General features: G+C 44.4%; 2 protein-coding genes across 3 annotated transcripts; both read left to right on the top strand.

The window, feature by feature from the left end:
• Nucleotides 1-1,415: 1,415 nt before the first annotated feature.
• Nucleotides 1,416-2,432, top strand: LOC140426969 (translation initiation factor eIF2B subunit beta-like). The gene has a single exon (XM_072512299.1). The coding sequence runs from the start codon at nucleotides 1,574-1,576 to the stop codon at nucleotides 2,420-2,422; it is 849 nt and encodes a 282-aa protein (XP_072368400.1). The 5' UTR covers nucleotides 1,416-1,573; the 3' UTR covers nucleotides 2,423-2,432.
• A 12,116-nt stretch (nucleotides 2,433-14,548) lies between these two features.
• LOC140426968 (thymosin beta-11-like) lies at nucleotides 14,549-16,280 on the top strand. 2 transcript variants are annotated; one of them, XM_072512297.1, is made up of 3 exons: nucleotides 14,549-14,703; nucleotides 15,523-15,630; nucleotides 15,925-16,280. In XM_072512297.1, exons 2-3 carry the CDS (start codon nucleotides 15,531-15,533, stop codon nucleotides 15,960-15,962), a joined length of 138 nt encoding a protein of 45 aa, XP_072368398.1. In that variant the 5' UTR covers nucleotides 14,549-14,703; nucleotides 15,523-15,530; the 3' UTR covers nucleotides 15,963-16,280. The 2 variants fall into 2 exon arrangements, with proteins under 2 accessions (XP_072368398.1, XP_072368399.1); XM_072512298.1 differs by having other exon boundaries at nucleotides 14,572-14,703; nucleotides 15,526-15,630.
• Nucleotides 16,281-24,788: the final 8,508 nt, after the last annotated feature.

Genomic DNA, 24,788 nt, shown 5'->3' with positions numbered 1-24,788 from the left:
CGATCAGTAAAAAGATTCTCATAGGTTCGCCCCAGGAAGAATGGATGGAGGATTTCAGAGCTGGTACCAGTTGGGAATTAGGAAGGTGGGAGATTTATTTATAGATGGGACTTTTGCGAGCTTGGGAGCATTGGAGGAAAAGTATAAGTTGCCCCGGGGAAATTTCTTGCGATATATGCAGGTGAGGGCGTTTACTAGACAACAGGTGAGGGAATTTCCGTTGCTCCCGACACAGGGGATACAGGACAGGGTGCTTTCAGGGGTGTGGGTCGGAGAGGACAAGGTGTCAGAGATTTATAGAGAGAAGAGGGGGAGGAGTCGTTGGGCGAACTAAAAGGAAAGTGGGAAGAAGAATTAGGGGAGGAGATAGAGGAGGGTATGTGGGCTGATGCCCTAAGCAGGGTAAATTCCTCTTCCTCATGCGCCAGGCTTAGCCTGATTCAATTTAAGGTGCCTCATAGAGCACACATAACGGGGGCAAGATTGAGCAGGTTCTTTGGAGTGGAGGACAAATGTGGGAGGTGTGGCGGGAGCCCGGCAAACCACGCACATATGTTTTGGGCGTGCCCGGCACTGGAAGGGTATTGGAAGGGAGTGACGGGAGTGATTTCTCAGGTGGTGAAGGCCCGGGTCAAACCAGGCTGGGGGTTAGCTCTATTTGGAGTTGCGGAAGAGCCGGGAGTGCAGGAGGCGAAAGAGGCCGATGTCGTGGCCTTTGCGTCCCTCGTAGCCCGGCGCAGGATCCTACTCATGTGGAAGGAGGCGAAACTCCCCGGACTGGAGGCCTGGGTAAACGATATGGCGGGGTTTATTAAACTGGAGCAGATAAAGTTTGCCCTGAGAGGATCGGCTCAAGGGTTCACCAGGCGGTGGCAGCCATTTCTCGACTACCTAGGGGAACGTTAGAGGGAAGACAGATGACCAGCAGCAGCAACCGGGGGGGGGGAGGGGGAGGAGGGGGGGGAGGAGGCTTAGTTGAGTATAGGTCAATAGAGTACGAGGTTTTGTTACTTGTACATTATTATTATTATTGTTAAAAAGTTAAAAAATTTCTGTTTTGTTATTGTTATCGTTTCGCTTGTTTTGTAAGCGGGAAAAATGTTGCTCAGGGAAAAAAAATTTCAATAAAATATATTTTTTTTCAAAGTAAAAAGATTCTGTGGGTCACCCGGGCGTTGAGGAGACTCAGCTTGTGTGCCTCGGTGACGGCGGGCGAGGAGGAGGAGGCGAGGTAGGCCTCAAAGCAGCGGGGCCAATGTGAGAAGATTCCTTTGGCTTCAGCTGCCTGTGGGTCGAGTTCCAGTCGATCAGGTTTGAGGGCCGCTTCCATAGCGATATCTTAGCTTATTAAATTGATGTGACCATCAATTCACACGAGACGATTAGTAGAAGTGAACAGTGGTGGGCGGAGCGCGCGGCGCTGCTGCTCGGGCTGCTCTCCCGGGGGGAGCTCCGCGGCTCCGGGGACGTGGCGGCCGCAACCACCGGGTTCCTGCGGCAGCTGGTGGCGCACAGCCGGTGGAGCAGCGCAGGGGAGCTGCTGGATTTGATCCGGACGGAAGGCCGGAGACTGATGAGCGCCCAGCCCTCCGAGACCAGCGTGGGGAACATTATCCGGAGAGTGATGAAGATTATCCGAGAGGAATATGGCCGACTTCGAGGCTGCAGTGAGGAGATGGACCAGGATTCACTGCACAAACTGCTGACATCGGGCAGTCAAAGCGAAGATTTCAGTGAGAGTTTTCCACCTCTCAGAACCAACGTCATTGAAGCAATTAACGAACTTCTGATGGAGCTCGAGGGGACGATGGATAACATTGCAATGCAGGCCCTGGAACACATCCACTCCAACGAGGTGATTATGACGCTAGGCCGCTCCCCAACTGTTGAAGCTTTTCTCAAAGAAGCCGCTCGAAAACGCAGCTTCCACGTCATTGTCGCTGAGTGTGCCCCCTACTGCCAGGGACACGAGATGTCTGTCGCTTTGTCTGCAGCTGGGATTGAAACAACTGTCATTACTGATGCTGCCATCTTCGCCGTCATGTCCCGTGTTAATAAGGTGATCATTGGCACGAAGACCATCTTGGCTAATGGGGGACTGCGAGCAGTGAATGGAGCTCATACTCTGGCCCTCGCAGCAAGGCACCACTCCACACCCGTTATAGTCTGTGCTGCCATGTTTAAACTGTGTCCACAGTTTCCCAACGAGGAGAACACATTTCACAAGTTTGTTTCGCCGCAGGAGGTTCTCCCCTTCACAGAAGGTGAGATTCTCTGCAAAGTGAGCGCTCACTGCCCTGTGTTCGATTATGTTCCTCCCGAGCTCATTACCTTGTTCATATCTAACATCGGGGGAAATGCTCCCTCCTACATCTATCGGCTGATGAGTGAACTCTACAATCCCGATGATCATCACATCTGACTTAATAAAATTCATTGACACCAAAAAAAAAAAAAAAAAAAAAGAAGTGAACAGTGGTTTTAATAAGCTAGATCTGTGCCTGCCTGCGACTGCTCTGTACTGAGTGCCGCCTGCAGGCTGCAAATTTATATACCACCCCCGAGGGGGCGGAGCCACAGGCGGAGCACACAGGGGCATCAACATAGTACAGTACAATGCAGTGGTGAATTGCAGTAGCAATACGTTCACCACAGTGGGTGAGACTGCTGTATAAGGAACCGGTGGCAAGTGTTCGTATTAACAGCATGAACTCGGGGTACCACTGCACCAGGGTACGAGGCAGGGATACCCTATGTCCCACCTATTGTTTGTATTAACTATAGAGCCTTGGTCATCGCGCTAAGGAGCTTGGGGGGTGGGGGGGACGACGACAGGGGGTGTCCTTATACGTTGTTGACTTGCTATAGTATATCTCAGAAATGAGCATGTCTGTGGGGAGTATAATGGAACTGCTCCAAAGATTCAGGACATTCTTGGGGTATAAATTGAACTGGTCTTGCAGCTGGGTGGGGGGGTGGGGGGGGGGGCTACCATTCCGTTTGGCAGCAACCCACTTTAGGTACTTGGGGGTGCAGGTGGCCCGAAATTGGGGAGGGCTCCAAAAATATAATTTTACTGGTTTGGTGGGGAGGGTAAAGGCCGATCTGTCAAGCTGTGACAATCTGTCGTTGGGGGGCCAGGTGCAGACAGTTAAAATGAATGTTTTCCCGCGATTCTTGTTTCTATTCCAGTGTCTGCTGGTCTTTTTACCAAAGACTTCTTCAGGGGGTGGACAAGCTGATTTTCTCCTTCTTCTGAGCAGGGGAAGATGGCCAGGATTAGGAGGGTGGTCCTGCAGAGAGGACAGCAGATATACTATTTGCTGTACTATTATTGGACGGCGAATGCGGAGAAGGTGCAGGGCTGGAGAAGTGGGGGGGGGGGGGGGGGGGGGGGTGGCGGTGGGTTAAGATGAAAGTGGGCTCATGCAGGGGGTCAAGGTTGCGGGTGCTGGCAATGGCACCGCTTCTAATGGCTTCAGGAAAGTATTTGGTGAGTCTGGTGGCGGTGGCCACATTGAAGATTTGGAGACATTTAGGCAGCACTTTAAGCTGGGGGCCGGGTCTGAGGGTATGCCGATTCAGGGGAATCATGAGTTTGAGCCGGGAAGGGTGGATGCGAGGTTTCGGGGGGGGGGGGAGGGGGGGAGGGGGGCGATTTGTGAGCCTGGAGGAGTTGGGAGAAAATATGGGTTGGCACAGGTACCTGCAAGTTCAAGATTTTGCAAGGAAGGTTTTCCCGATAGTGCCGGCTTCTTCGTTGGTGGAGGCGGTGCTGCCGGGGGGTGGTAGCTGGAGAGGGGGGTTGTTTCGGTGATCTATGGGAGGATCCTGGAGGAGGACAGAGTGTCTATGGAGGGGATTAAGGCAAAGTGGGAGAGGAGCTAGTGGGCAGGGGGTGTTGGAAGAGGAATTGTGGTGTGAGGTGCTGCGGAGGGTGAATGCTTCGACCTCGTGCGCAAGGTTGGTGCTGATACAACTGAAAGCCGTACATAGGGTACATCTCACAAAATCAAGGATGAGCCAGTGGCTCGAGGGGGTGTAGGATGTCTGTGAGCGATTGGGGGGCGGAGGGCCCCGGTAACCATGTTCATGTGTTTTGGTCCTTCCCGAAGTTGGCAAGGTTTTGGAGGACGGTATTCGGCACAATCTCGGGATGTTACATGTGGATGTGGAGCCCGGTCCCCGAGAAGCGATATTCAGGGTGTCGGACTGGCCCAAGTTGCAGGCGGGTGCGGGGGCAGATGTCTTTGTCTTTGCCTTGCTGATTGCTGGTAGGCGGGTCCTGTTGGGCTGGCGGTCAGTCTCTCCACCATGTGCCTCGGCGTGGCGGGAGGACCTGCTGGAGATTTGACCATGGAGAAGGTGAAGTTTGGGTGAAGGAGGGGTTCTACAATTGTTGGGGTTTGTTTATCATGCACTTTCGGGAGTTCGTTACCGTTGACTGTTGAGGGGTGAGGAAATCACAGAGGGGGGGTTTGTTGGGTTTGGGTGGGATTGTTTCATTTTATATATTGTTGGGGTTGTTCTTGTTTTTCATTTGTATGATGAAAATATGGTGAATTAAAATATTTTGAAAAAAGAAAAACATAAAACAGTAGAAAAATAAAGGAGAGATTAAAGTGGATGGAAGCAACAGACAAAACTGAGGGATTTCGAAAACAAGTTCCATATGGGAAGCCGGGAACTGTTCCAGTGCCCCCCGGGGGCCAGCATGATTACAGGAAATGTCTCCAGCTGCAGCTCCTGGAAGCCCGGGTTCTGGAGCTGGAGCAGCGGCTTGGGACACTGTGGAGCATCTGCGAGGTGGAGAATATCATGGATAGCACGTATAGAAAGGTGGTCACACTGCAGATGAAGAGTCGACAGGTAGGAAGGGAATGAATGACCACAAAAACAGAGCAAAAGGACTCTGCAGGCAGTGCAAGAATCTCCTGTGGCGTTTCCCCTGCAAAACAGCTGTACTGTTTTGGATACTGTTGAGCGGAATGGACTCTGAGGGGAAAGCAGTGACAGCCAATTTTGTTGCACCATGGTTGGCTCTGCTGCACAGGGGAGGAATAAAAAATGTGGGAATGCAATAGTTGTAGGGGATTCAATTGTAATGGGAATAGGCGTTTCTGTGGCTGCAAATGAGACTCCAGGATGGTGTGTTGTCTCCCGGGTGCTAGGATCAAGGATGGCTGGAAAGATGGTACAGGGAAGGGTTTCAGATTCCTGGGGGAGGTTGGACTAGTACAAACTGATGGGTTAGACCTGGGCAAGACCAGGACTGATGTCCTAAGGCGAGTGTTTGCTGGTATAGTCGGTGGGGGGAGGGTAAATTAGAATGGCAGGCATTTGGAAACCTAAGCCGGGTGACAAGGGGAAGAGAAACTAGGACAGTAATAAAAGAAAGAACAGTAAAATGCAAAAAAGGTAGACTGGGTAATCAAAGGCGAGAGACAAATCGCGCCATAGTGCAAAGAAAAGTTAGGATGACTAAAAATGGCATAAATGCAAGGTTTTGCATCTTAATGCATAAAACATTCGAAATAAGGTAGACGAACTGACAGCGCAAATCGAGGTAAATAGATATGATCTCATAGCCATTACAGAAACATGGTTACAAGGAGATCAAAATTGGGAATTTAATATTCAGGGGTATTTGACATTTCAGAAAGACAGGAGGGAAGGAAAAGGTGATGGGATAGCACTGTTTTTTTTTTAATGTTTATATTGAGGCATTGATATATCTTTACATCAAACACAACCAAAACCAAAAAGAAAACAGACAAGAAATCTTATAACAAATAAATAACCAACACCCCCACTCCCCACCCTCCCTGCTGTTACCCTCCACCCACTCAGCCTCCTTTTTTTTAAACCCCAAAACTCCCTCCAGCTTCGGACAGGCCCAAAACATGTGGATATGGATCGCAGGCCCCCTCACGCACTGCCCACACCTATCCTCCACCCCCTCAAAAATCCTACTCATTCTGACCACCATCATATGCGCCCTTGTGAACGACTTTAAATTGGATGAGGCTAAGCCTAGCGCATGAAGAGGATACATTCACCCTTCTCTGAGCCTCCTCCCATACCCCAGCCTCCAGCCGCACCCCCAGCTCTTCCTCCCACTTCTGCTTAACTTCTCCTATCGGGGCGCCGTCCCAGTCCATTAACTCTTTATAAATCTCCGACACCCTGCCCTCACTAATCCCTGCTTGCGACGCCACTTTGTCGTGCAACCCTGGGGGCAGCAGGTCAGGAAAGGATGACACCTGTTTCTTCATATAGTCCCGAACCTGTAACCGGAACCCATTCCCGCTTGGCAGCTCATACTCCTCAAACCAACCCGTCCAAGCTCCAAAAGGTGCCCCCCACAAACAGGTCTCCAAACCACTTAATCCCCATCCACCGCCACCCCTGGAACCCTGCATCCAGCCCCCCCGGAACAAACCTGTGATTCCCACAAATTGGAGCCCAAACTGAGGCACCCTCCAGCCTCAGGTGCTGCCGCCACTGTCCCCACACCCTCAGGGCCACCACCACTACCGGACTTGTGGAGTACCTGGCCAGCGAGAACAGCAGAGGCTCTGTCAACAGTGCCGCCAAGCTAGTGCCCTTACACGAGGCTGCCTCCATCCGTTCCTGGTAGCGGGAGAGGATCTCAAAGAAATCACTCCACACCCAGGGCTACTGGTCCTCACATCAAACATTTTATTTCGCCAGCGGGGAGATGACATCTGTTAAAATTCCAGACCGTCTCTCCACCGAACAAAGGAAAACATCCATTCTTATCAATTTTTCAAAACAGCTACACAGCCCACTTCGGCTGGACCTTGTCCAATAATATTAGTTATGTATCCAATTAAATTTGACACGTAAAGTTGGTTTCCCCTTACCAGCCCCTGACTTCATGAAGAAGTCACTCATACTAACTGTCAAAATTATGTCTCCTGTCTGCACCTGGAGACCTTGGGCTGGTGAGGATACATAATGCTCTTTGTCCTGTGGAACTGTTATCACTCGTTGGTGAAGTACTCCCCTGTCTCCCATGTCTGTTTCAATCATTCTTGTCCCCCTGACTAACTCTGCCGTCTATAATTAAATGATGTTAATTATACCAGTTTGCAACTTAACCCAGCTAATGGTTGTTCAGGAATGTGGGTAGTTCAGCTAAAAACCATTTTGTGTCTTTAGTATTGCTAGCTCAGCTAACAGCCATTTTGTGTCCTTTCTGATATTAGTAATTCTTAGGTTATTAAATCACAAGCATTGTTTATACACTATCTATTCTAACAAATTACCTCTTATACAGGCATCTAAGCCAATGGGTACCTTTTGTCTAAAAACCTTCTTTCTAAATCTAACTTCAACAGTTCCCATACCAACCCCTCCCCCACTACCCACTTCCTTACCATGGCTATGTTTGCTGCCCAGTAATAGTTCATTAAATTTGGCAAGGCCAGCCGCCACTCCCCACGCCCCCGCTCCAACAGCACCTTCTTCACCCGAGGGGCTTTCCCCACCCACACAAACCCCATGATCAACTAAATTATCTTCCTAAAAAAGGCCTTTGAAATAAAAATCGGGCGGTTCTGAAACACAAATAAAAACCTCGAGTGTACCATCATTTTCACGGACTGCAATGCCCTGCCAGTGACAACAGGAGCACGTCGCACCTCCTAATATTCCCCCTTCAGTTGCTCCACCAACAGGGCCAAATTCAGTTTATATAATTGCTCCCATCCCCATGCCACCTGGATGCCAAGATACCTGAAGCTCACCCCCACTACATTAAACGGCAGCTCGTCCAACCTCCTCTCCTGTCCTCTCGCCTGGATCGGGAAGACCTCACTCTTCCCCATGTTTAACTTATATCCTGAGAACTTATATTGCACCAAAATGTCCATGATACCTCCAATGCTTTCCAATGGGTCCAATATGTAGAGCAACAGATTGTCTGCATATTTCATAGATTTCATAGATTTTACAGGGTATAAATAAGTAGGCCATTCGGCCCATCAAGTCTGTACCGACCCTTAGAAAGAGCACCCCACTTAAGCATATCGTGAGACTCTGTGCTACACCCACCCCACACTATCCCCTGCCAATCCCTTGACGCTCTAAGCGCCATTGCCAGTGGCTCTATCGCCAAGGCAAAGAGCAATGGGGAGAGTGGGCATTCCTGCCTCGTCCCCACGATACAGCCCAAAATACCCCGAGCTCACCTGATTCGTCCTTACAATGCCAGCTCCTGATACAACAACCGGACCTAGTCCACCAATCCCTGTCCGAACCCAAACCGCCCCAGTACCTCCCACAAATATTCCCATTATACCCGATCAAAGGCCTTCTCCACATCCATAGCAACCGCCACCTCCTGTTGCTAACTTTGCCTTAGTTTAATTGCTCTGTTTTATCACCTTTGCTCTTGAGTCGCCAGGTATCTTTATGATACCGCCACGTGTTCGAGTCCGAGTAATGATCAATAATCCAATACACCGATTAGTAAGATTTAAATCAAAGCACATTTATTGTACACAGTAATCACTACTCATGCATAAATTCTACATCTAAGCTACTTCTACAACTAACAGGCCTATACTTAACTTGGAACTGGCCCACCAGGTCAGGGAAACAAATGGCCTTTCATTCGGGTTCTGAGCCTGCGGGATTCGAAGTTGGTACGGATTGATACCTAGGAGCGCCTATCTCGTAGCGAGCGTTGAAGTAAGACTTACAGGTTCGGTCAGCTGCTGAAGAGTGACGAGAGCTGGAAGAGCTGGAAGCGAGCCGAAGAAGAAGAGCGCAACTTGAACTTGGGGCTCAATTCTTATAGTCCCCAGGGGCTTCCCGCCTTTCGGGGCGGACCCTGTACCTGGTCCCAAGTGATTTGACATTGTTCCAATCGATTTTCTCCAATGCTGGAGCGGTTCCCTGATCGATGGGCAGTCTTGAGGTGGTGGTTCACCTCCTTTTGTGTAGGCTTCTGCTGGCGCCGAAGAGTCTGGTTTGCTTTGTGTGTCTAAATGTTGCTTATTGTTCCCGGGGATTGCTTATTAGTATGCAGATGGCTGGTGTTTTGTTATGCTGATGGTTGCTGGTATCGATCTTGTCTGGCCTTTCCAGAGGTAAATACACAGCCAACCTGCAGCTGCTCGTTTTTGTCCTGTTGGCTGACTTTCCCATCATCCTTTGCCGTTCGCCATTTTGAATCGGGAGTTGGCCATTTTAAGTGGCTACGCTCCACATTCCGTCCCTCCTATGGCATAATTATAACATTCAACAGACTGCCTAACGTTAGCCAACAGATGCCTCCCCTTAACAAACCCCATCAGGTCTTCTCCTATCACCCCCGGCACACAATCCACAATCCACGAGGCCAAGATCTTAGCTACCAACTGCATTCAGCAGTGATATCGGGCGGTAGGCCCCATGCTGCTCCGGATCCTTGTCCTTCAAAATTAAAGATATTGAAGCCTGTGATAATGTGCGGGGGGGGGGGGGGGGGGGGGGGGGAGAGCTCCCCCTTCTCCCTCGCCTCATTGAATGCCCTTACCAGCAGGAGCCCCAGGTCACCCAAAATCTTTTTATCAAATTCCACCAGAAAACCATCAGTGCCTGGGGCCTTCCCTGCCTACATCGCCCCATGCCCTCCATCACCTCCACCAGTCCAATAGGTGCTCCCAACCATTCTACCAGATCCTCATCCACCAGCCTTGCCATCTCTGCTCGCTCCTCCTTCTCCCCATGCGCCGAGAGATATGTACTCCCCCCTAATCACTGCCTTGAGTGCTTCCCACATCATGGCGGTTGAGACCTCCCATGTCATTTAGTTCCACATACGCCCAAATGGCGGCCCTCACCCGCTCACACGCCTCCTCATCCACCAGCAACCCTATGTCCAGCCTCCACTGTGGGCACTGCCCCCCCCCCCCCCCCCCCCCGCTCCCCCCCCCGGTCCATTTGCAAGTCCACCCAATGCGGTGCGTGGTCTGACACCACGATCGCCGAGTACCCCGAGTCGACCACCCCCGCTAATAACGTCTTACCTACCACAAAATAACAATCCGAGAGTACACCCTGTGCACATGGGAGAAGTACGAAAACTCCTTCGCCCTTGTCCTGCCAAACCTCCATGGGTCCACCATCCCCATGCGCTCCATGAATCCCTTCAGCTCCTTCGCCACTGCCGACAGCCTCCCTAACCTCGGGAGTGACCGGTGCAACCTTGGATGAATGACCATTTAAAGTCCCCGCCCCATAATCAGTCGGTGTGAGTCCAGGTCCGGAATCTTCCCCAGCACTCCCCTCATAATCTCCACATTATCCCAATTTGGGGCATAAACATTTACCAGGACCACAGGCATCCCCTCCAGCTTCCCATTCACCGTCACAAACCTTCCCCCCCGAATCTACTACTATATTCCCCACCTAAAACACCACCAGCTTATGTACCAGCACTGCCACCCCCTACATCTTCATATCTAATCCCGAATGGAAGACTTGCCCTACCCACCCCTTCCTTAGCCTTGTCTGATCCCCGATCTTCAAGTGTGTTTCTTGTAAAAAGGCCCCACCCGCCTTGAAGCTCCTCAGGTGCATGAAAACACATGACTGTATAACTGGCCCATTTAGCCCCCTCACATTCCATATGACCAGCCTGGTCGGAGGGCACCCCACGCCCCCTCCCCTGCCGATCAACCATACCTTAGGCCAGCCCCCGGCCCATGCCATGCGCCCCTCCAGGCCCACCCTCAGATGTCCATCGTCACCACTCCCTCCCATGCTACGCCACAGCAACAACACCTTTGTCAGCAACTCCCCTCCCCCTTCCCTTAAACCAAACAACTACCCCATCCCCCTCTGCTACATTAACCACCTGATCACCCCCCCACTGCGCTCCCGTTAACTAGCCTGCCCAGCTAGCCTGGCAGCCCCCGCCCAAGACGCGTAAGCCTCCTACCACCCATTGATTCCCATCCCCTGTCCCCCACTCGCACACTTCCAAGAAGCAATGAAACAAGAAAAAAATGTTGCCCTCACCCTCATTCGCGACAAAACATCTCGAAGGAGAAAAGTTCTCCAACAACTAACCAAACAAAGATCCAAGAAAAAGACCAAAAAAACACCCATCTCCTCACTTCACAGCTCCAGGGTCCCAGGTTCGATTCCGGCTTGGGTCACTGTCAGTGTGGAGTCTGCACGTCCTCCCCGTGTGTGCGTGGATTTCCTCTGGGTGCTCCGGTTTCCTCCCACAGTCCAAAGATCTGCAGGTTAGGTGGATTGGCCATGATAAATTGCCCTTAGTGTCCAAAATTGCCCTTAGTGTTGGGTGGGGTTACTGGGATAGGGTGGAGGTGTTGACCTTGGGTAGGGTGCTCTTTCCAAGAGCCAGTGCAGACTCGATGGGCCGAATGGCCTCCTTCTGCACTGTAAATTCTATGAAACTCTATGTCCTCCACACTTCAATGTCCTCCTTCCCGTCAGTCTATTGTCCCTTATAAATTCCATCGACACTTCTGGTGTTCCAAAATAGTGCTCTCGGCGATAAAATGTCACCCAGAGGCGGGCCGGGTACAACATCCCAAACTTCACCCCCTTTTTAAAGAGGGCAGCCTTCACCTGATTAAACTCAGCTCTCCTCTTCGCCAGGACTGCGCCCAAGTCCTGGTACACGCGAAGCTCACTCCCCTCCCAGGTGCACCTCCTTGTCTGCCTCGTCCATCCCATTTTCTTCTTCTTGTCCAGGAACTGTTGAAAACGCACCACCATCGCCCTCGGTGGCTCATTCGACTGCGGCTTCTTCATCAGCGCCCTGTGCGAGCTTCGTCGCCCTCCAGGGGCCGGTTAAAGGCCCCCTCCCCCACCAGCTTCTCCACCATTTTGGCTATATACGAGCCAACGTCCACTCCCTCAATGCCTTCAGGCATCCTCATGATTCTTAGGTTCTACCTTCGGGAATGGTTCTCCAAGTCCTCCACCTTCTCCCTTAACTGCTGCTGAGTCTCCATCACACCAATCTCGGCCGCCAATGAGGCAAGCTGCTGCTCGTGATCCCCCGCCACCTCCTTCACTTTCCGAATGGCCTGGCCCTGGGACTCCAGCCTCTGCTCCACCTAGTTAATTCCCACTTTTAATGATGCTACCACCTTGGCTAGATCCTCCTGGGCCTCCTTCCTCTGTCAGTTAAACATTTCAATCAGAAAGTCCACCAGTTGCTCCGTCGACCACTGGGCAGGGAGGGCAGACCCTTTACCCTCTGCCATCTTGTCCTGTTGCACATGAAGATTCTCCTGCTCCAACTGCTCCCTTCTTCTCGATCCACTTCTGGTCCATGGATCCATCCACCATCCTCACAACCCAAAGCTGTGCAGGGTAGATGGGTTGTCCTCGCTAAATTGCCCCTTAATTAGAAAAAAATAATTGAGTACTCTAAATTTCTTTTTTTTTAATTCGTCACTTTACATTGGCAACTAATAAGTAAGGATTAGTGACACAAGAGCAAAACAGTGTAACTTTTCCACAACTTTGTGATAAGTAAAGACTAGAAGTGGAACTTGTTTACTTTGATTTCAAGCTGAAGTAGGGAGCTTTAACCTTTATATTGGTTGGTGTAAAAATCTGAAAGCCACAAACATTTTTTTAGTATAAATTTAGAGTATTTTTTTCCCCAATTAAGGGGCCATTTAGTATAGCCAATCCACCTAACCTGCGCATCTTTGGGTTGTGGGAGGGCAGCACGGTGGCACAGTGGGTTAGCCCTGCTGCCTCACGGCACCGAGGTCCCAGGTTCGATCCCGGCTCTGGGTCACTGTCCGTGTGGAGTTTGCACATTCTCCCCGTGTTTGCGTGGGTTTCGCCCCACAACCCAAAGATGTGCAGGCTAAGTGGATTGGCCACGCTAAATTGCCATTTAATTGGAAAAAATTAATTGGGTACTCTAAATTTATAAAAAAGAAAAAAAGAAAATCTTTTGGTTGTGGGTTTGAAACCCATGCAGACATGGGGAGAATATGCAAACTCCACACGGACAGTAACCCAGGGTCAGGATTCGAACCGGGTCCTCAGCACCGCAGTCCCAGTGCTAACCACTGCTAATGTGCCGCCCCCACAAACTTTTTTTTTAACAGTTGACAAATTTTCTTTGCATTCACATAAATGTCTTCTTGCCTCATTTTAGGAAATAAAAAGGTAGAGAAATATTGCAGTCATGTTGTTATTTTCTTAAATCATACCGTAGTTCCTCTCCATCCTATAACTACTTATTAATTTGCACTGAAAAGAACCCTGCCAGAATATGTGCAGCTATTTCTGTCGAGTACGAATGTGTACATCTAACCAAAGAGGCTTTGATTTTTTGAAAAATGGGAGTAAATTTTTGTCAGGTTGTTCTTTTCTTTTGTAGCTCCTCCGCCGGGTACTCCATTTTCCCTTGGAGCTGGTCGATTGAAAGTCTGGACCATTATGATAGGTAACGATTAGATTGGAACCAGCACAGCATTCAGTTGTCAGAGTCGTTACAGCCTAAAAGGAGGCCATTTGGCCCATCAAATCCATGCTGGCTCTCTTGAGACTAACCCAGTCAGTGCCATTTCCACCCCCACACCGCTCTATCCCAATAAGTTTATTTTCGAGTAAAATCCAATTTCCTTTTGAAATCACTGATCACCTCCACTTTCACTACCCTCGGAGGCAGTGAGTTGCCACTTGCTGTGCTAAAAGTTCATCCTCACGTTCCCCTTGTGTCTAAGACCACAAGAAATAGGAGCACGTGTGGACCATAATGTTCCATGAGCCTGCTCCACCATTCAATATGATCATGCCAGATCCTCTGTCTTAACTCCACTTTTCCACCTACTCCCCAAATTCCTCGATTTCCCTGAGAGGTCAAAAACCTGCCTGTCTCAGACTTAAAGATACTCAATGTTGGACATTTACACTCCTCTGGGATAGAGATTTCCAAATGTTTACAACCCTTTTGAGTGAAGAAATGTATCTTACTTTCAGTCCAAAATGATTGGCCCCTTATCCCCAGCCCGTTCCCTCGTGTTCTCGATTTCTCAGCAGGTGAAGCAACCACTCACTGTCTGCCCTGTCAATCCTCTTCAGGATCTTCTACGCTTGGCATTTTATAAATTAAAGCGCCAGTAAACATTTAACGTGTTTTCTGGCAACTCTTGTATGTTCCCGAATAATTTCAATTGAACGGTGCAAGTGAAAGTGTTTGGAAATATGTCATTGTGTTGTGTATGCTCCATATTGCACCGAGGATAATGTTCGGTCCTTCTGTTTCTCCAGTGTCTCTTTACCCAAGTGTTCTCGCTTGTTATAGAGAATTGTTCACGGTTGACTTTCATTCTGTGAATGCGTGGGTATTGGTGCAAAGCTACCTTTCTTCCCATCCCTGGGAGAGGGCAGTTCACGCGTACACCCACAGTGCAAATCTTCAATAGGGTATTTCACTTGGGTCCTGAATCCTGAGAAATGGCTCCTCCAGACCTGCGCTTTGCATCAGGTTTCTGCTGATGCTCAAACCCTGTTCCAGGAACACTGCAATACCATTTGCTGCACAGTTGATTTCCGGAAAGGCGGTCCTTGCTGTGTCAGATATTTATGCTAATCACGCGGAGCTCTGCGCTTTTTAATCCACGCCCAGGCAGTGCAGATAGAGAATAGTATCTGAATCTTTGGTGGAGCGGGACAAAGATAAGGGTAAGTAAGACTCCCACGCTCTTGTTTTAACAAAAAACGTTCCATTCCTTAACATTTGGATCCTACAGAGCATCCAAACATTTCTTGAATTTGCAGGTATTTGGATTTAAGATCTCTTGATGTTCGCAATGCTAGCAGTTTTGCTGAGCAATCATATCCCATGTTAAAATGAGTAACGGGTGAAGGTGCTAGATTATTTAGACAAAGGCGTGCATGAAAATCTTCGGGGCGAATTGAAAATATTGCAAATTTTGGAAATTTGAGGTTCTTGGAATAAAGCTGTTTAATTTCAAATTCTGGATATTGGAAGCCTTTCTTTTGTTAAACTGTTTCATTTCAAACTCCGAATTATATGAAATTCAACCATCTAATCCTCTTCAATTTTTCATCTTTCAACAATAACACCAAACAATCTGAAACTGAATGAATGTATTTCAGTAGGGCGGCTCCCATTGACAACAATGCGAAACAGAGGAATGTAGAATTAACGTGATCTTAATGTACAATCTTTGGGAGGAAAAATCTGCGAGCCAAATGATTGGACATGAGCGAAACATTATGTTAAAATTTATGTTTTCCTGTAAGGCTGATAGTTTTCTGTACAGTTTCATGCTGTGCTTTGTTGAGCATTAATATCATGGTCGTTTTTATTTGTGAAAGTCGTGGTTCAAGCGGTTTCTGCAAAAAAGACCATATTTGAAATAATATTCCAGGATAAATATCTCATACTATTTCCGAGTGCGTGCTTTGTATTCCCATTAAGTGACTTTACATGCCGCATTGCCCTGTACAGCCTTTGATTGTGATTTTATTTTGCAGCAGACGCCATGTCAGACAAACCAAATCTTTGCGAAATCATACAATTTGATAAGAAAAAACTGAAGAAGACAGAAACCCAAGAGAAAAATCCTCTGCCAACAAAAGAGAGTAAGTATGTCAAAGCTGGAGACAGCCCCCAGACTGCTGACCACACCTGGTGATACTATTGTGCAGCATAATTATAAATTGCTAATATTTGGCGTGAAATAGTGTGAAGTGTACATAATTGTTAATACTGCAGAATATTTAAATGTCTGGTATAATAGCAAATAATGGGTTGTATCCAAACGCATGTGTATAATTGTATTTTACTCGGAAGGTTATGGTTATAGAAATCCTGCTGAGGCAGTTGAAATTAGATTGCATAAGCTTTGCTAATAGATTGGTTTCTTTTTGTTTCAGCAATTGAAGAGGAAAAGAGGCAAGAATCAGCTTCATGAATGTGAAATGGAGGGGATGCAACCTTTATTTTTTTTAAGTTGACTGGTTTTTGTTTCAAACCCTTACTGCTCACTGACTTGCCGGTGGGACTCTGTTGTAGCATCCAGCCCACTCCCAAGATGGGGACTACTCCCTGAATTGCACCAAGGGACCAACTTATCAATAATGGTGTTTGGACCATACAGTGATAGGAAACAATGTATCTGCGCACTAAATATGTGAAGTCGGTTTTATTTTATTTGTGTATTTAAAACCCATTTTCCATGGACACTTCTATGCTTAACATGTTAAAAAACTAATAAAAACCAATGAAATAACCCAATGTGTGGAAAAGTTTAGATTTTTTTCTTGCACTTCCTCATCCCATGCAATCTTTACAGCTAGTTGGCAAAATCCATTTGGGGTTCTTTTAATTAAAGTCTCCCAAATGAACTGATGCATCTTATATATGTTTACCTATCTTTGAGACACTAATTGAATGAACATTGTGGTAATTTACTTGCTTTTTTTTAGAATGTTGCTAAATGTATGTTAAAGATATGAGACAATAGTGAAGTGGCTGGGTAAAAGTTATTTTTGAATCCCTAACAGCATTTTCAATGAATTAATTTTTATATTAACATAGAATACCTGTAATGAAAATGATGTATGGTGGTCTTCCATCATAAGTTGCATCAGATAGCATGGCGCTGAGGACCCGTGTTCGATCCTGGCCCTGGGTCACTGTCTGTGTGGAGTTTGCACATTCTCCTTGTGTCGGCGTGGGTCTCACCCCACAGCCCAAAGATGTGCAGGTTAGGTGGATTGGCCATGCTAAATTGCCCCTTAATTGGATTTTTTTTTTAATGCATCAGATAGAAGACTATGCTTTACATTTTGTTCTGGTTATAATTCATTTTTGACCCCAGCTCTGTGATGCTACTTATTATGGTCAAGTTGATCCCAAGTAATCTGTTTCCAGCCATTTTCAAGATTACTCGACTAATGATTCATGTCTCCTCCCTTCCAGAGGAACAACCTCAAACTATACAGAGAAGATTAGAAAATTAAATATTGTCATATAAGTTATGTCCGGTTTTCAGACTGCAATGTTACAACTTCAATGCATTATAGTGTTTAATGTAGTTATCCTTTCATATAATTGTAACAAACTATGCTGGGGTTCTGGTAGTCTGTAAATAAATGCATACAGTATTGTCTGGTAGTTCTAAAGGTGCTATAAATCTTCCTTTAATGTATCGAAAATTACTTTTTAGGCTGCTCAAGGATCTGTCATTTATTTAAACAGTCACTATGCACATCATTCAGAAGTATGTGTCCTTTTTGGGGATCTCTTATCCAATACAAAACATAAATGAGGTTGCGGCTTAATTCAGTAATTAATGTCATATGTATCACCACTGAATTGTTCTAATCAAAATGATAGTTCTGGCCTGCCAGTAGCATTTAAAATGTTATTGTAACAGAAAGTGTGATGGTTCCAATGATATATGGAGTTTGCTTCCAATTCGTAAAGTACATTTTAAATTAAATTTTTCTAAAAGGCACCACTTTCCAAATAACCATTTTGTAAGTTTGAAAGATTACAATAAATGGACGTTGCATCAGTTAGAAGTCTACATTTTATATTTTGTTCTAGTTATCATTTATTTTTGACCTCAACTCTGTGATGCTACTCATTATCCCCAAGTTGAGGCCAGACAATCTGTTCCCAGACATTTGCAAGACAACGCAATGATTTATTTTCTCCGCACTCCTAGAGGACCAACTCAAACTATGCAGCGAAGATTAAATATTATCGGTACATGTTTGTGTCCGGTTTTCAGGCTGCAATGTTACAATGTCAATGTATTATGTTGTTTAATGTAGTTATATTTTCATATAATTGCAACAATGCGTGGGTTCTTGATAGACTGTAATTAGATGCATATAGTATTGTCCAGTATTGCTCTAGAGATGCTACGAATTGCCTCACAAGACAGAAATCTTCTCCTGAAAATGTACATATATGGACATCAGCTAAAAGTAAGTTTGGACTTGACTGGATGACCCATCCTCCCTCCTCACAGTTAAATATCTTAGCTCATACAAAATATTAATTGGATGATGGCTGCTGCTGCAACATGTGGAAGTTATGCTGACTTAGTGTAGAAGCCAGGTATTTCGAATACAACTAGTATAGGTAAAAGATAGCTGCTTAAGCATAAAAAGTTTCTTCCCGCCATTTTGGTTTTTATTGTCTTTGAAGGTGTGTTGTGCTGTGTTGTCTTTCTGTTAGTTTTGTCAGTTTTTGCCTTTGATTCTAGTCTCCAGTTTTGTTTTAGTGTTTAGTTTTTAGGTAATTGTCTTTGGGGGTTCTGTCAGCCTAACAGTCTGTGTCAGTGATGTTAGTCCACTTTTGACTTTGAGTTTAGCTGAAGATTAGCTTTCTCTCTCTTTTCATGTTTCATTGCCAGACTTTGACCTTTTAAAAGTTACTTTCGAGCTGTCTGCCTAAGCAAAGAAAGATAATGTCTGTAATTCTCTGAAAGCTTCGAATTGTCTACGAATTGCCTTTTAAATGACTTTCAAATTGTAATCAAGCGACTACAAATAAAACAATTCTTTTTGGCACCTGAGGAGTTTATACTGCAAATTTCTGCTGAGTTCCAGTATTCGCAAAGTGCTACTGATAACCGAATAGCAGAGATGATATAAATTCCTTCAACTATACACAGTCGAATAATACAAGGAATCGAACAACTTAACACAGTCTACAAATATTACAAATCTTACAACTTGTCGTATTGCGCCAGGACTTGATTCATCAACTAAGTTTCCCCCAAACTTGGCGTGGTTCGACAGGTTAAGATCCCTATAAATTAAAGATTCTTTTAAAGTTTCCTATAATTGGCGAGCCAGCCAGGAGGGGGGAGTACTGAACGACCTTCGGAGGCCCAGGTGACGACGGAAAGCTTCGAAGATAATCGGAGGAGGTCGGGAACCTTCGGGAAGCTTCGGAGATAATCGGAGGAGGCCCAGAAGACAGCCGGAACCCACGGCTAGACTGGGGTAAGAAATATCTTTTTCACCCATTAAAAGTCTTAAAGCCGCATCAGTCAGTACTTCGACCCTTGAAAAGAACATTTTTTATAGACTGTGTTAAATAAATCAAGTGCCAGTCGGTCAGACTATCATAGACGTGACTGGAAGATGAGTCACTGCAGTAACTAAAATAAAACGGCAGTCAGCGATCAAGAAAAGTTATGGCTGATCCAATTCAAAGTGTAGATTCAGAGCCTTTAGCAGACAGAAAATTACTCCCCACTACATCCAAGGGGGGTGCTGGAGTACCAGATGTTTCTGTTGAAGATATGTTGGGGGATTGTAGATCTTTCACTCGTAGACATTTTAACCTATGTGAAACCTCAAAAAAAATTGAATCAAAGTATGATATCCCCAGAGGACAGTGGTCCTTCAATAATATCAAGAGAGCATGGGGAAAATGCACACGATTACACGGTGCAGAACGTGTAAAATGGTCCCTGGTAATTACGGGACAGATACACAGTCAGCAAGAGATCATTGTTAAAAATAAAAGTGATCATCAGCTTCAATCCACTAAAGACCAACTAAGTGCAGTTCTTGAAGATTTGCAAGATGCAAAATCCAAACTTGAGCATTATGATGAAATTAGAACAGATTTGCAAAATAAAACCTCTGAACTCCAGCAGTTAAATGTTCAAATCGCAGAATTTCAAAATCAAGTTTTTAAAGTGGAGTCAGAATTCCAAAATCAAGTTTTTAAAATGGAGTCAAAATACCAACAGCTGCAATTAAATACTGAACGAAGTGATGATGAGTATCGGTCTACTAAAAGGCAACTAATTGCAGTTGTTGAAGAATTGCAAGATGCAAAATCCAAACTTGAAACAGATTTGCAAGATGCAAAATCCAAACTTGAGCATTCTGATGAAATTGAAACAGATTTGCAAGTTGCAAAATCCAAACTTGAGCATTATGATGAAATTAAAACAGATTTGCAAGATGCAAAATCCAAACTTGAGCATTCTGATGAAATTAAAACAGATTTGCAAGTTGCAAAATCCAAACTTGAGCATTATGATGAAATTAAAACAGAATTACAAGATGCAAAATCCAAACTTGAAACAGATTTGCAAGATGCAAAATCCAAACTTGAGCATTATGATGAAATTAAAACAGAATTGCAAGATGCAAAATCCAAACTTGAAACAGATTTGCAAGATGCAAAATCCAAACTTGAGCATTATGATGAAATTAGAACAGATTTGCAAAACAAAACCTCTGAACTCCAGCAATTTCAAATCCAAGTTTTTAAAGTGGAGTCAAAATACCAACAGTTGCAATTAACTACTGAGCGAAGCAATGATGAGTATAGGTCCACTAAAAAGCAACTAATTGCAGTTGTTGAAGAATTGCAAGATGCAAAATCCAAACTTGAGCATTCTGATGAAATTAAAACAGATTTGCAAAATAAAACCTCTGAACTCCAGCAGTTAAATGTTCAAATCGCAGAATTTCAAAATCAAGTTTTTAAAGTGGAGTCAGAATTCCAAAATCAAGTTTTTAAAATGGAGTCAAAATACCAACAGCTGCAATTAAATACTGAACGAAGTGATGATGAGTATAGGTCTACTAAAAGGCAACTAATTGCAGTTGTTGAAGAATTGCAAGATGCAAAATCCAAACTTGAAACAGATTTGCAAGATGCAAAATCCAAACTTGAGCATTCTGATGAAATTAAAACAGATTTGCAAGTTGCAAAATCCAAACTTGAGCATTATGATGAAATTAAAACAGATTTGCAAGATGCAAAATCCAAACTTGAGCATTCTGATGAAATTAAAACAGATTTGCAAGTTGCAAAATCTAAACTTGAGCATTATGATGAAATTAAAACAGAATTACAAGATGCAAAATCCAAACTTGAAACAGATTTGCAAGATGCAAAATCCAAACTTGAGCATTATGATGAAATTAAAACAGAATTGCAAGATGCAAAATCCAAACTTGAAACAGATTTGCAAGATGCAAAATCCAAACTTGAGCATTATGATGAAATTAGAACAGATTTGCAAAACAAAACCTCTGAACTCCAGCAATTTCAAATCCAAGTTTTTAAAGTGGAGTCAAAATACCAACAGTTGCAATTAACTACTGAGCGAAGCGATGATGAGTATAGGTCCACTAAAAAGCAACTAATTGCAGTTGTTGAAGAATTGCAAGATGCAAAATCCAAACTTGAGCATTCTGCTGAAATTAAAACAGATTTGCGAAACAAAACCTCTGAACTCCAGCGGTTATCTTTTCAAATAACAGAATTCCAAAATCAAGTCTTTGAAGTGGAGTCAAAATACCGACAATTGCAATTAAAAACTGAGCGAATTGAACTTGAAAATTGCAAGTTAGTGAAAGAAAGATGTGTTTTAGAAAGAAATATAACCAGCGTGACTGAACATTGCAATTCTTTGACAAACATGCTTTCTGTACAAAAGATTGAACAAACTCAGAAAGCAGTCCAAGCCACCCACCTAGTGGCACAATCGGCAATTGCACAGCCGAGATCAATTGTTAAAAATAAATCATTTTCTCTGTCGGATGAATCAGACGAAGATAGTGTTCCTACAATACAAAATACTAAAGCAATTCGACTAGCCCCTTTAAAACACAAACGGGTTAGAGTTGGAAGCAAAAAAATAGAAGAAGATGGTGAAACTATCACTAGAAACATATTTGACCACCAATGGGTTCATGAACAAATTGATCCTTCTAAAATTGACGAATGGTCCAAGGGTCATCCACACCCTAAAAAGGGTGGTATGACCACATGGGATGGAATTCACAGATTACAAGCCATTTACAGTCTCCACCCACTTGATGGAGTACAAATTCTGACTATCATGCTAGGTACTCGTATAAGTTCAACCCTTAAAAATGAAGTAGAAGTTGCCCTTGGAGACGATTTGCAAAATTTAGAAGCTGGTTGGCAAGCAGTCAAGAATTGGCTATTAAAATTCCGTCCCCCGAGGACCAATTGGTCTAAGATCACAGTTTGCATTCAAAAAAATGATGAAGATATTCAGGATTTTGAGGAAAGATTTTTACATACTTGGATGGAATATTCAGGGATGACACTCGACCAGGAAAATGACACATGGGATGCAAGCACTTTAAGTCCATTAAAAACGGCTTTTATAGCCAGTGTTAAACCTGGAATTTCTGCTGCCTTGAATTTGGTTTTACCAGCTTGGGCCACAGCTGGCACATACCGAGACATAGTTGACCGATGCATTCAGATAGATCGTGGTTTGCACAATCAGGCAACTTTTAACACTGCAGCTGCTCAAATGCAGCCTATTGCTCAAATCCAGCCCATGTTACCTGCTGCTCCAGCGGCGGCTGTTGCAGCACCTGCAGGAATATCAGCAGTAACTACAATTTCACCACCAGTGCTAGAACAAACACGTACCCTTGCTCCATTAAAATCACGTAAGAAAATACCACAATGTCTTTCCTGTGGTAGAGTAGGACACTGGATGGCAAAATGCTATCAAAAACAACGGATGGATTCAAGAGATGATAATGAAGTAGACAATGTTCACTACAATACATCTCCACCTCGTGGTCAACCATGTAACACGTACCAACAAGACACACCCAGTATGGCTTCTGGTCAGCAACACTGGCTAAGCAACTACAACCATGGTTTGCTTTTACAGTTAATCAACAACAGTATCATAATAGCCCAACTGTTTACCACATGGCTTTACAGAATCATCTCAGGCAACTGCCTGTTCGGCCTTCCACCATTATCCAATATGAAGATGATGTTCTGATAACCTCCATCAATAAAGATGATCATGACAAAGACTTACGGGTGGTCTTGAACCACCTCAGTACTAACAGTCACAAAGCTAGCTTTCACAAAGCACAAATTGCCCAGAATGATGTTTACTTGGGACAGAAAATTTCCAAAGGAAAAAGGGAACTTACTCAGAACAGAACGGCTGCCATCAAAGCAGCTAAAGAAACCTCAATGTATCGCTAAAAAGTTGCCAAGAACTGTCAACTTAAGAAAACTGTCATTATTCTGAACGTTGCTTTATTAATTTAAAGAAATTAACATATCTTGTTAGCTGTGTTTCCTTTAACAGAATCGACAAATTCATCTACAGAAAATCAAGATACAGCACAAGATTGGTTCAGTTATATATTTAATAAGTTATTGTATTTGATATTTTAAAATAAATGTTTGGAATTAGCCTGGAAATTAAAACTTCAAACAATGTGAAAGCTGGTTTAAAAAAAAAACCCAACAATCTTTGATTAAAAGCCAAAAGAACAGGTTGTTCAAAGAAATTTGATAACGGGAATTTGGCAGCAATCCAACTTTTACTCCCAGTCCATTTGAGTGACAAATAAAAAAAGTTTAAAGATGCGAATGGCATCATTCCAAGCTATACGCCTCTTTTTGTCTCTGCAAGAAAATTAACCCTTTCAACAAGCTTTTGTGTATTATCCAGAAGATGTCAAAGACTTGACATCAATTTTGATAATCATTTTACCATTTATTACTAGATCATATGTTCAACTTTTATTGTATAATCATTTTACAAGAAGTTATTATTAATTACCAATGTGATCAAATTTGATTAATTTATTAATTATAATAATAATTTTGAAATGCCTGTTGCAATGTTAATTCCATTTTATTGTTTAAAACTGCAATGATTCTTTGCGCTTTTACCTATCCTATCGCATTAATGATGTATTTTAATCTTTTCTGATATATCTCAATTTTTCGATTTATCAAAGGGCCGACTGTAGAAGCCAGGTATTTCGAATACAACTAGTATAGGTAAAAGATAGCTGTTTAAGCATAAATGTTGAGCCCCAGTTTTAAATACCCATTTATACAGCATAATTCACTTTTACTGAGGTCCGTTGTTCTGGCAAATGCATATTTTCAAAGACAGTGTGACATTAAAACAGCACAGTTGCAAGATAATTTGACACTGTCTTGTGCTAATTGTCAAGGTCAAGGGATTGAATACACAGCAACATGAAGGCACCATTGTTCACAATGCAGATAACAGCTAGGTCAGAAAAGCTGATGTTGCACATTGAAGATGGACGGCTTGCCATCAAATCAAATGTGTTTGAGTCTAACCCAAACCAATTAGGATTATATTGGGGTGTAATTAGACGACTTAAGACAGATATGAAAGTGTATAACTGAAAAGTTTCTCCCGGCCATTTTAGGTTTGGTTTTAGTGTTTAGTTTAGTCAGTTTTGTCCTTTATAGTCTCCATTTTAGAGATGTCTTTTGGGGGTTGTCAGTTTAACAGTCTGTGTCAGTGATGTTAGTCCACTTTTGACTTTGAGTTTGAGTTTAGCTGAAGATTAGCTCTCTCTCTCTCTTCATGTTTCATTGCCAGACTTTGACCTTTAAAAAGTTACTTTCGAGCTGTCTGCCTAAGCAAAGAAAGATAATGTCTGTAATTCTCTGAAAGCTTCGAATTGTCTACGAATTGCCTTTTAAATGACTTTCAAATTGTAATCAAGCGACTACAAATAAAACAATTCTTTTTGGCACCTGAGGAGTTTATACTGCAAATTTCTGCTGAGTTCCAGTATTCGCAAAGTGCTACTGATAACCGAATAGCAGAGATGATATAAATTCCTTCAACTATACACAGTCGAATAATACAAGGAATCGAACAACTTAACACAGTCTACAAATATTACAAATCTTACAACTTGTCGTATTGCGCCAGGACTTGATTCATCAACTAAGCTTTTCC

Source organism: Scyliorhinus torazame, chromosome 7, assembly GCF_047496885.1.
Source record: "Scyliorhinus torazame isolate Kashiwa2021f chromosome 7, sScyTor2.1, whole genome shotgun sequence".
Lineage (NCBI taxonomy): Eukaryota > Metazoa > Chordata > Chondrichthyes > Carcharhiniformes > Scyliorhinidae > Scyliorhinus > Scyliorhinus torazame.
Note: the sequence above shows the minus strand (reverse complement) of the source record. Positions and strands in the feature narration are given on the sequence as shown.